This window comes from Marmota marmota, unplaced genomic scaffold (genome assembly GCF_001458135.2).
Source record: "Marmota marmota marmota unplaced genomic scaffold, marMar, whole genome shotgun sequence".
Taxonomy (NCBI): Eukaryota; Metazoa; Chordata; class Mammalia; order Rodentia; family Sciuridae; genus Marmota; species Marmota marmota.
The window spans coordinates 22,409,495-22,421,645 of NW_026000005.1; the positions used below are offsets into that span (position 1 = coordinate 22,409,495).

Consider the following 12,151-nt stretch of genomic DNA (forward strand, 5'->3'; position numbering starts at 1 on the left):
TATATATATATATATATATATATTTTTTAATTTTCTCTCTCTTAAAAAAAAAAATTTGATTTGATTCTCCAGACTCACCATTAGACTCACCAGCTAATATGTACCCTACAAATATTAAAAAAAAAAAAAAAAGTAGGAAAGCCATGATTCCAACTCAGGTCTCTGACTCCAAAAAGCCTATTAAGCTTTATGTACCTGTTATATACTTACCTTTATCCAGTTAATTTTTTTTTCGTAGTTGTAGATGGACAGAATGCCTTTTTTTATTCATTTTTATGTGGTGCTAAGGATCGAACCCAGTGCCTCACACATGCTAGGCAAGTACTCTGCCACTACAGCCCCAGCACTTCAGTTAATTTTATATTGCAGTATTTTAGCACGTAACTAAACTTTCTGAAATCACAGATTTTCCTAAGAACTTCTTCTTGGTATGCTTTTAGTTTTTTTATATATCTAACTTTTTCTTCTTTCACTCTCATTTGAATTATTTTTGTCTTTAGGCAAACTGTGCCAGAGTCCAAAGCCTTTTGGAATGCTGTTTTGTATATTAAAACTAAAATTAAGCTGGGTGTGGTGGCACAGGAATATAATCCCAGCTACGTGAGAGGCTGAGGCAAGAAGTTGGCAAGTTCAGGGACATCCCAGGCAATTTAGCAAGACTCTGTCTCAAAAATAAAGAATGGCTGGGGATGCAGCTCAGGGGTAGAGTGCCACTGGGTTCAATCCCAGTACCATAGACAAAACAAAACAACAAATAATCTAAAATTAAAATACTTGATTCTTTTTTTTTTTCCCATTCAGAGGAGGGTAATCCTCATGTGTGCCATAAATAATACCAATCTCCCTTTCCAGTATACAAACTAATATAAATTAAGTTCAACTCTTTAAAACTTTGGAGAATATTGTTTTATGATATTCTTTTAAAAAATTCTTTAGTTGTAGATGGACACAATATATTTATATTTATTTATTTATTTATTTTTATGTGGTGCTGAGGATCAAACCCAGGCCTCATGTACGCGAGGCAAGTGCTGTACTACTGAGCTACAACCCCATCCCTGTTTTATGGCATTCTGATATGATGTACAGTAAGATAAATTTGGAAAATTCTGTACACTGACCTCCATGTGGGGTTATACATTAGCCTGTTGGAGACTCTGAGAAAAGCATTTGAAGATATAACCCTTTCAATAGTTAAATAGTATTTCACAAACTTACTTGACTAAGTACATTATTTACTGTAATATCTTGAGTCTATCTCAGTAGCAGCTTTCCTCCTCCTCTGTGAGGCATTCTCCTGATGTTTCTGTAAGTAGTTAGGAATATTAACTAATTTTAATTATTGTTATTTCTTATTCTAGTAACTTTGAGTTCTAAGGGTGAAATATATCTATGATAATTAGTCATGGTATATAAACTAATATTAGTTTGTTACCCAAAAAGCAAATAATCTGCAATTTCTGGAAGTGATATACTTCACAGGTGGATTCTTGGATTGGTTTTCAAGAAAGGTGGGAATCCATTTAGGTTTCATTTTTCTTAGAGGTAACAATTTAATTATCTTTCTCCATTATTCTTATCTCTGTTTTTAACAGCTGTTTTTAAATGCTAATAATAAGGTGGCAGACAAGAACGAGAAAGAACTTGCCAACAAATTACTGACAGAAATGAATGAGGACCAGGTATCTACAAAACCTGCATCTTGTTTCAGCCGAAGTCCAAAATCAGTCAATGGGAATAACTTTCCTGTACTTTTCTTCTTGCTTCTTAAAATACATAAACATTAAATAATTCTAATATTCATTAATTATTTTTGAAAATTACTTAAATATTAAAATAAGAATTACTTTCATCTCAAGGATAATTATCTTGGTGGTTAGTAGAAGCAATGAATAAAATGCTATCTGTGCACATGTATTCTCTTTAGTTTGAGGAGATATAAAGTACAGGAATGGGATCCCAGTATCAATGCTGTCTACCTGATGGTGACTTCATATTTTGGGGGCTTCCTTTTCTAAGCACTTTGGTTTAATTGGAACCTCAGGTATTTGTGTGTGAATATGTATGGTCATTGTTAATATGTTGATTCTTTGCTTCTTATTGACAAATAATGATTATAATTCAATGGACAACCTGAATCTTGGAGGAAGGGAAGAAGATGCTGAACTCTTTGAATGTTAAATTAGCATAAACTCAACTTTTTTCTAGTCTAAAAATTCAACTCTATATAAGGATAATGAAGCAAACTTACATAGTAAGTGTTACTTCTCATGTGTTAGGTAAATTAATTTGTAAAAAACTTAAAATGAAGTTTGCTCTTTTCTTTTCCAAAATGTAAGAGAACTTATGTCTTTTATTAACATTATGTTAATATCTAGATTAACAGAGTTGTGGTATAAAAAGAAACTATATTTTAGTGTATTGTTTTCTCAATGGGAAATATTTTACAGAGTACTCTTTTAGATTTCTCTATACACGTTTAGTCCCTCTGAAGCCTACTTATATAGTTTAATAAAATAATTATAATAGTCTTGTAGAAGTTTATGTTATAACTCTAAATAGTGGATATAATGAGGTCTTTTGGGATTTTTCTTGGACAAAATCTAGCACTTGTATAAAATTCTGCTGTATGCAGAATGTTTAATATGTACTGTAATGTTTATTGTATATGTAATATGTTTATCCTACATAATATTATTTAATAAACAGCATCAACAAAAACCAGAATTTTATATTAAATGCCCTACCTAAAGGTGATTGAGCTTAATTCAACACTACAGTTAAATTAATCTAAACAGTTCCCTTTGCATTTGAATTTTTTTACTGGAAGATGGTGAGGAAAATCCTATTTGTGGATTGACTGGCTTCAGAATTTTTCAGGACTATTTATTTTTACATCTTTCCAGTTCTTGTTCTGTGCTTTCATGGTAATTATCTATAGGAATATAAACATTCTATGCATTTCAAGCTAAGTCTATAAGTAATAGTCATGGTCAGTTGTTAAATATTGATTGTTTTTTTTTTGCTATACAGGCAGGGCCCTGAAATTTAAGATGTCTGGTTTTTAATGAAGCATAAACAAAATGGAGCTTTTTAAATTCTTTCTTAAAAATTTTAGCACTAAACGTTGCCTTCTCAAAAACATGACAGTGATTATAGATACATGTCTCTTTCTTAAACTCTCTCAAAATTTGCATTTTATATAAAACATAACTTATTGTTTGTGAGGATGATGATTAATTGGTGTGTGATGATCAATTTTAATATAGAGTTTGGAAACTAAGTACACTTTTTAGCTATCTCATTATACATGCTAGTGGAATTTAAGCCTAGGAAGTTCAAGTATATCTTTGAAGGGAAATTAAAACATAATAGAATTTCCAATTATAGACCTCCCTTCCTTCCTCTTGAGATTGTCCATTCGTTTTTAAAAGCATGTGTTGAGCTTGGTGGGGTGGGTTTTCCCTCCCCCTCAAAAACACTTAATGTAATGAGTGAATTTTGCCTTATTCTTTTTGACATATGGCTTATTTCTGTTAAGTAGGTAACTTTTCTTGCAGGTCACAGTGTTTTACATTTCATAGGAAGAGGAATGTAATGCATGTTAAGTATTTTTTCAGGTTTTCAGAACAGAGGTTTCCTAAGTGACTAAAAATCTTGACCGCTATTGATTTTTTAATTTCTTTCAGCAGGTGTTCCAGGGACAGTTGGATTGTTTGGCGGTGTCAACCATCCAAGCTTTGACAGCAATAATGAACAAATCTCCAGCTGCTAAGGTAAAACATATCTCCCAAGCTTTGAAATGTCTTAGATCTGCCATTATTCACTATATAAATCCCAAAATAATATGTAAAAGTCTATAATACATATGGCTTAATACCTGACATAAAATAGTTCACGAAATACCTCATCTTAATGTAAGAATACTGATAATTTTTAAAAATATTTTTTAGTTGTAGATAAACACACAGTATCTTCATTTATTTTTATGTGGTGCTGAGGATTGAACCCAGGGCCTCACACATGCTAAGCAGCCACTTTACCACTGAGCTACAGCCCCAGCCCAATTTACTGATAATTTTAATGATAAGCAAAGCCCCAAGGACACTGCAGGATTTTAAAAAACATTGATGGGCCTGGGATTGTGGCTCAATGGAAATACACTTGCCTAGCAAGTGTGAGGCACTGGGTTTCATCCTCAGCACCATATACAAATTAAGTAAATTAATTGAATAAAGGTATTGTGTTCATCTACAATTAAAAAAAAAAGACATTGTAAATTAGTGAAGATTTCCAGTGTTTTTCAAAGAATGGGAGCTAGCTCTGATATTGAAATGATCTTTTTTTGAGATTTGTTATAATGTATTCATACATGCACATAATAAAACAATATAATCTGATCAGTTTCATTCCCCAGTATCTCCCCTTTCCCACTCCTCCCTCCCCCTGATCCCCTTCTTCTATTTTTTCTGGTCTCCCTTCAATTTTTTTTTAATTTGTTCTAATTAGTTATACATGACAGTAGAATGCATTTTGACACATTTTACACAAATGGAGCACATCTTTTCATTCCTCTGGCTGTACTTGGTATAGAGTCACACGAGTAGTGTAATCATACATGTATATAGAGTAATAATGTCTGTCTCATTCTACTGTCCTTCCCAACCCCACAGCCCCACCCTCCCTTCACTCCCCTTTGCACAATCCAAAGTTCCTTCATTCTTCCTTACCCACCCCCCCACACACACCATGGATCAGCATCTGCTTATCAGAGAAAACATTCAGCCTTTGTTTTTTTTGTGATTGGTTCATTTCATTTAGCATGATATTCTCTAGTTCCATCCATTTACCAACAAATGCCATAATTTCATTTTTCTTTAAGGCTGAGTAATATTCCATTGTATATATGTACTATATTTTCTTTATCCATTATCTGTTGAAGGGCATCTAGGTTGGTTCCATAGTTCAGCTATTGTAAATTGAGCTGCAATAAGCATTGATCTGGCTGAATCACTGTAGTATGCTGATTCTAAGTCCTTTGGGTATAAACTGAGCAGTGGGATAGCTAGGTCAAATGGTGGTTCCATTCCAAGTTTTCTGAGAAATTTTTATACTGATTTCCAAAGTGATTGCACCAATTTGGAATCTCGACAGCCATGTATGAGTGTGTCTTTTTCCCCACATCTTCACCAATACTTATTATTGCTTGAATTCTTTTTTTAAAAAATATTTATTTTTTAGTTGTTGTTGGACACAATACCTTTATTTCACTTATTTATTTTTATGTGGTGCTGAGGATCGAACCCAGGGTCTTGCACGTGCGAGGAGAGCAATCTGCTGCTGAGCCACAACTCCAGCCCTTGTTTGTATTCTTGGTAATTGCCATTGTGACTGGAGTGAGATGAAATGATAGAGTGGTTTTGATTTGCATTTCTCTAATTGCTAGAGTTGATGAACATTTTTTCACATGTTTGTTGATTGATTGTATTTCTTCTATGAAGTGTCTCTTCAGTTCCTTAGCCCATTTATTGATTGGGTTATTTATATTTTTGGTGTTAAATTTTTTGAGTTCTTTATGTCCTGGAGATTAATGCTCTATCTGAGGTGCGTGTGGTAAAAATTTTTTCCTGGTCTGTAAGCTCTCTCTTCATGTTATTGATTGTTTCCTTTGCTGAGAAGAAGCTTTTTAGTTGGAATCCATTCATTTATTGATTCTTAATTTTATTTCTTGTGCTTTAGGAAGCTTGTAAGGAAGTCAGATCCTAAGCTGACATGATGAAGATTTGGACCTCTTTTTTCTTCTTAAATGTAACGTCTCTGTTCTAGTGCCTAATTATTTTTTTTTAAATATTTTTATTAGTTGTTGATGGACCCTTATTTTATTAATTTATTTATATGCAGTGCTGAGTATTGAACCCAGTACCTCACACATGCTAGGCAAGCTCTCTGCCAGTGAGCCACAAAGTAGTGCCTAACTCTTTGATCCATTTTGAGTTGATTTTTATGTAGGGTGAGAGATAGAGATTTAATTTCATTTTGCTACATATGGACTTCCAGTTTTCCCAGCACCATTTATTGAATAGGCTATCTTTTCTCCAATGTGTTTTTGGTACCTTTGTCTAATATGAGATAACTGTATGTGGGTTTGTCTCTGTGTCTTCTATTTTGTACCATTGGTCTACTTGTCTATTTTGGTGCTGATACTATGCTGTTTTTGTTACTATTGCTCTGTAGTATAGTTTTAAGATTTGGTATTGTGATGCCTCTTACTTCACTGTTTTTGTTAAAGATTGCTTTTAAGTGAGTCTATTGTTAATTTAAGGAATTCGGTTTTATATTATAATTTTTCTTTGTTAATAAAGAAAACCTGTTTTGGGGCTGGGGATGTGGCTCAAGTGGTAGCGCGCTTGCCTGGTACGCGCGTGGCACTGGGTTCGATCCTCAGCACCACATACAAATAAAGATGTGTCCGCCGAAAACTAAAAATAAATATTAAAAAAAAATTCTCTCTCTCTCTCTTTAAAAAAAAAAAAAAAAGAAGAAGAAAACCGGTTTTCTCTATTTAGTCAGTTTATGACTAGCCGTAACAAACATTTTTCACGTGTGATCTGCCCTGTCACTTTGAGGTTTGTTTTTCCAAGTTTTATAGGCATGGTGATTCTGTTTCTTTGATTGTAGTCACTAACCTGCAGAGTTTTCTGTCCCTTCTCATTCACTACCTCTGACTGTCCTTCTGTTCACTTATGCTGTTAGCTACCTATATGGTGACAACTATTTTATTGAGTAATTGTAATGATTAGTAGGGTCATCTGTATAAAATGGTAAACACAGAGCCAGGCAAACGGTAAATGCTAAGTAAATGTTAGTGACATTATTACCACTTTATTTACCTATCTCCCACCTCTAACATCTTTTATTCCTCACTTTTCTGGTTCCAGAAGTGAACTAATTACTCTCTGTTCCCTGAGTCATTCCTTCAGTTGTATTCCCTAGCTGGTTTGTCTTAGGAAACTAAGTTTTGCCCTGGAAATGTTGTTGAAACTCATGGTTAGGATTCTATTGAATAAGGTTTTGGATTTTACAGTCCAACTTCTGACTTGAATGTGCATTTAATTGTTTCTGTAAGGAAGAAATAATTTTTTAAATTCTAAGTGATTGATTTTTTGAGTGTAATGGATTGCATATACTATATTCTGAAATTCAAAGCTAAAAAATGCTCAAGGTTTTTTAAAGAGTTTTTTTTCCTTTGTTTTTGTTGTTGACTGTGTAATACTTTACATGGTTTAAAAACCAAAGGTTATATAACAAATACCCTTTGAAAACAATATTTCCTCCTATCCTTGGCCCACAGTGCAACTATTTCTCCTTTCTAAAAACAACCAGTTTTACTGGTTTTGTTTAAATCTTTTGATTTTATAATGAGTGTATAAACATCTGCCTAATTTAATGGAGTGATTTAGTATTTTCTACTTTTGTTGGTTATCTATATATTTCACTGTATGACATTAGGTGCCTACTGTTTTAAAATATATGTAATATAGAACTTTCTAAAATGAAGTTAATGCTCCCAATAATTTAGACCATTTAGATACAAAGAGCAGAGAGAAAACTCTATGTATTCAGTTTTTCTTTTTCTTTTTCTGGCCATTACTTAAAATTGCCAGTACTCTTTGGTTCTTTGAGGTTATTATCTGACTTCTCTTACCTCCAAGTCTTCTCATTTTTTTTTCTCTATTTTTGTTTTAATTTCACTTAATACTCTATTAATTAAAAATCACTTTAAAAGGTTAAGTGTCATTTGCCATATTCTGTAAATATTAAAAAAGTTTTAAACACAGTTATGCTCACTTTGTTTTGCATTTTGATAGATTATTATAACTCTGTTATTCCAGAAGTTGTAAGGATTCTATTTAAAGATGAACACATGTAATTTGAGAGAATATTGAATTCATAATCTTTTTTTAATTTAATATTAAGTTCATTAGCTTAAAAGGATTTTCAATATTTTTAATATTTCAACAAATCTAGGCATTTAAAATGTGCTTTTATATATTGTTTTCTCCTCTAGGAAATATTTAAAGAAAGAATTGGTTATACACACATGTTTGAAGTATTAAAATCTCTGGGTCAGCCTCCATTGGAACTACTTAAAGAACTTATGAACATGGTGAGTTTTTAACCTTTTTTTAAAAAGCTAATTTATCTCCATTTCAAAAATGGTAACTAACCTTTTATTTTTTATGTTGTTTTTTCAGGCTGTAGAGGGTGACCATACTTCAGTTGGGATTTTGGGCATTAGTAATGTCCATCCTCTCTTGCTTCTTATCCAGTGGCTTCCAGAGCTTGAATCCCATGACCTGCAAATCTTCATCTCTGATTGGCTGAAGAAAATTTGTTGTATTAATAGGCAGAGTCGAACTACATGTGTCAATGCAAACATGGGAATTAGGATCATTGAAACCCTTGATTCCCATTCTTCCCTTCATCGAATTTGTGCTGAGAACTTGATTGCAATCTATGGTTCCTTGGGGAGTCAGTCAGTGAGCTCAGAAGAAATCCGTAGCTTGCTGAGATTGCTCAGGGTGGATCAATCTGAGTTTATTCATCCTTATACCACTGCTGTGACTCGAGCGATACTGACAATGGCCCGAAAACTTAGTCTAGAAAGTGCACTGCAGTATTTTAATTTGTCACATAGTATGGCAGGAATTTCTGTGCCCCCCATACAGAAATGGCCAGGGTCTGCCTTTTCTTTCAGTGCTTGGTTTTGTTTAGATCAGGATCAGTTGACTCTTGGTGTTGCTAACAAAGGAGGAAAAAGAAAACAATTATACAGGTAATGGTATAGTTATGGAATTTACGTAACTATTGTCATAGCAGTATATATCCTATGGTTCCCAAATAGGAAAAAGCCTCTGGAAATATCTTACTTTTAAATGTACAACAATTTATCTGAAGTTTCTTTGTCTTTTAGCTGCATGCAGTTTAATTATAAGTGCTTTATTATATATATTTTTAATAATAATTATATAACTCAGATATTTGCTACTTAAGTTCTGAGGTTAGTTTTGGACTATAAAAGTGGAGAAGAAAGGATTAATAAACTTCAATGATAATCTTTGTGACCCATTGAAGATACTATATGCTTCTTATATAAAGGACCAGAAAATTTATGTACATGTCTATCTAGTCTGCAGTACGTAATAATTTTTAATTCTTGTGATTTTTAAGGCCTTTATGTTTGCTTTCTGAATTTTATTTGGAATAATATTGAAGATCTTAAATTTATTTTTAGTTTTATTGTAGTTTGCTAATGGAATTATAGTTATAATGCTGCCTTGTATGATTTGTTAACTCTTATACCAAAAAAAAATTTAAAAAATGTCTTTGAAACAAAGTTGGACCGATGTGTGGCATTAGAGTTTAAGCTACTGCATTGCTGATAAAGGTGTTCATGATGGCTTTATGATTGTGTGGGTTTCAGTGATGATGAAACTCATCAACTGACTTCAGGAGTTCTGATAATATATATTTATGTTAGCTTTTTTACAGGAAGTGGCATGGGTTTTGAAGCTTTTATTACCCATTCAGGTATGTTGGTTGTGGCAGTGTGCACCAGAAGAGAATATGCAACAGTTATGCTTCCTGACCACAGTTTCTGTGATTCCCTCTGGGTAAGGCTTTGAGACATCATATTTAACTTGTTGGTTCTTTTCTTGAAAAAACACAATTTGATGCACCTTCAAAGGAGTTTTTTTTCATTTGCTTTTTGAGAGTCAATTAATTTTTACTTTAAGGTTCTCATTTTGGAGTTTGTCTATCGGAAGGTTAATACTGCTTATGTTGTCATAAATATAATTTATGATAACAAAATTTCTGCTAAAACCTAAAATGAAATGTTATGATTTCTTTGAGGTCTTGTAAAAGCACATTTAATTTTGAATTTCAATTAAAATGACATGAGAAATCATTAAAAACAATGCATTTCTATTGTTTTTTTAAAAAAATATTTATTTTTTAGTTTTAGGTGGACACAATATCTTTATTTTATTTTTTGTGGTGTAGAAGATTGAACCCAGCGCCCCACGCATGCCAGGCGAGCACGCTACCACTTGAGCCACATTCCCAGCCCTCTTCTGCTTTTTTAAAAATATAAAATGTGTCTTTATTAGAAAGACTGATTTTAAAGAATACTCAAAGCTTTGGAAAATGAAGAAAAGACATTATGTTTTGATTTTTTTATATTTTTTAGAAAAGGTTTAAGTGTTTTATAGTACTACAGAAAAAATTATTCTCACTTTAAGAACATCATTTTAATCAGCAGTTAACTGTGTTTAATCTTAGTATTCTGTTCACACAAACATATTATAGAGTAATACTTTGAAAACATTTGTCATTCCAAAGGCAGTATAATTTTAGCCTTTCACATGTATGTTTTACTTCACCAGCACAACATAACTATTGTTCACATGCCTGGAAAAAGACCCTTTGGTCAGAGTCTTGTTTATATCTATGACAATGGACAACAGAAGGTTTCTGCCCCTCTCAGATTTCCTGCCATGAATGAGGTAAGTATATTTAACCTACTCTTTTCTTTCAGGCTTACTTGATTGAGAACTCTTAAAGATTTCAGTTAATTTAGAAGATTTTGTTTGTTCAAAATATAGGGTTCTAAAATTTGGAAGTGTATTCTATATATTAAGATAGTAAATTAATATTCATTTGTCAGTCTATCATTAGATTTTGTCAGACAAGTGTGTTGAAAAGGAAAACAATTCAAGGAAGAAACAAATGCAATTGAAGATTTAAGGGAAAAAAAAAAGACTTAAAACAGGAAGCCAGAGAAATGATTAGATAATTTAATAAAACTCTCTTATGAAATACTATTATGAACTCTTCCATTCACATTAATTTGAAATAATGAAGAAACTTAAAACTTGCATGTTGGGGGCTGGGGTTGTGGCTCAGTGGTAGGGTACTTGTCTGGCATATATGAGGCACTGGGTTCTATCCTCAGCACTACATAAAAATAAATAAAATAAAGGTTTTGCGTCCATCTGCAATTTAAAAAATATTTTTAAAAAACCTTGCATGTTGTAGTTAGGTATAAGATAGACTTTATTTACAGAGGTGGTTCTCAGTGACTACTTATGTAAAAGTTCTTTGAGAATTTTTGGATAATTTTGAGAAAGTCTTTTCTGAAGGTAATGGAATGGAGTAGATTATTTCTCAAGTCCTTCTAGGAGTTGAATAATTTCTTATTGTTTTTGATGACCATTTTAAGATAGCCTGTAATGAGCATTATACTGATGCACAATTCTCTGTAAATTTTTAAGGGGGAAAAGTAGTTTTTTTCTATTTTAGATAACAGTAAAGCTGTTTAAAAATTTTTTCATAATATACACTCATTAAAATATTTTTAAATTACAAGTATGTAAAGTGAGTCATAAAAATAATGCATCTGAATTCTATTGGCCAAGGGGAACTTTGGTAATGATTTCTTGTGTATATACATGCATATATACATCTTGATCCAGTAAAAATAAAACATAAGTTTCAGTCTGTTTATTTGCTTAGTTTTATATGCTATTTATATCTAATTTATTTTTTCCATCACTGGGGATTAAGCCTAGGGCCTTGCAAATACTAGGCAAGGGCTGTACCACTGAGCTATATCTCCGGCTCTCACTGTGTAATTTTAAACATGAAATTTGATATTTATTTAAAATGGTGTAATAATTTGTTTGTTTCTTAGTCTTTTACTTCCTGTTGTATTGGTTCAGCTGGGCAAAGAACCACCACTCCTCCACCGTCTCAAATTCCAGATCCACCATTTTCTTCTCCCATTACCCCTCATCGGGCATCATTTGGTGGAATTCTATCATCAGCCTCCTGGGGAGGAGCAACTGAAAAATCAAAATTAGTTACCAAATTGATATCAGCTGGAACCCAAGACAGTGAATGGGGATGTCCCACATCCCTGGAGGGTCAGCTAGGGTCTGTTATTATCTTTTATGAAGCACTGCAGCCTCCTCAAGTGAAAGCATTGTATTTAGCAGGTAAGCATGTACATTATACTGTTTAATTAAATTTAAAATTTTCTAAAGAAACTATTTGGAGAGTGTATTTATTTTCATTGAAAATCAAAGGA

At 32.6% G+C, this 12,151-nt stretch overlaps 1 protein-coding gene across 12 annotated transcripts in view; it reads left to right on the forward strand.

Annotated features, from left to right (window-relative positions):
- Positions 1–12,151, forward strand: part of Nbeal1 (neurobeachin like 1) — a 191,024-nt gene that overhangs the window by 77,566 nt on the left and 101,307 nt on the right. For 7 of the 12 annotated variants that reach the window (XR_007349443.1, XM_015481284.2, XM_048808339.1 and 4 more), the window contains 7 exons: positions 1,596–1,682; positions 3,690–3,776; positions 8,069–8,167; positions 8,256–8,836; positions 9,542–9,674; positions 10,449–10,568; positions 11,756–12,059. Coding sequence is in view for 11 of the 12 variants with exons in the window: in XM_015481284.2 (XP_015336770.1) it covers positions 1,596–1,682; positions 3,690–3,776; positions 8,069–8,167; positions 8,256–8,836; positions 9,542–9,674; positions 10,449–10,568; positions 11,756–12,059 (1,411 nt within the window). In the remaining variant the exon portion in view is untranslated. The remainder of the gene's footprint in view (positions 1–1,595; positions 1,683–3,689; positions 3,777–8,068; positions 8,168–8,255; positions 8,837–9,541; positions 9,675–10,448; positions 10,569–11,755; positions 12,060–12,151) is intronic. The other 5 variants (XM_048808341.1, XM_048808340.1, XM_048808344.1 and 2 more) reach the window with 3 other exon arrangements.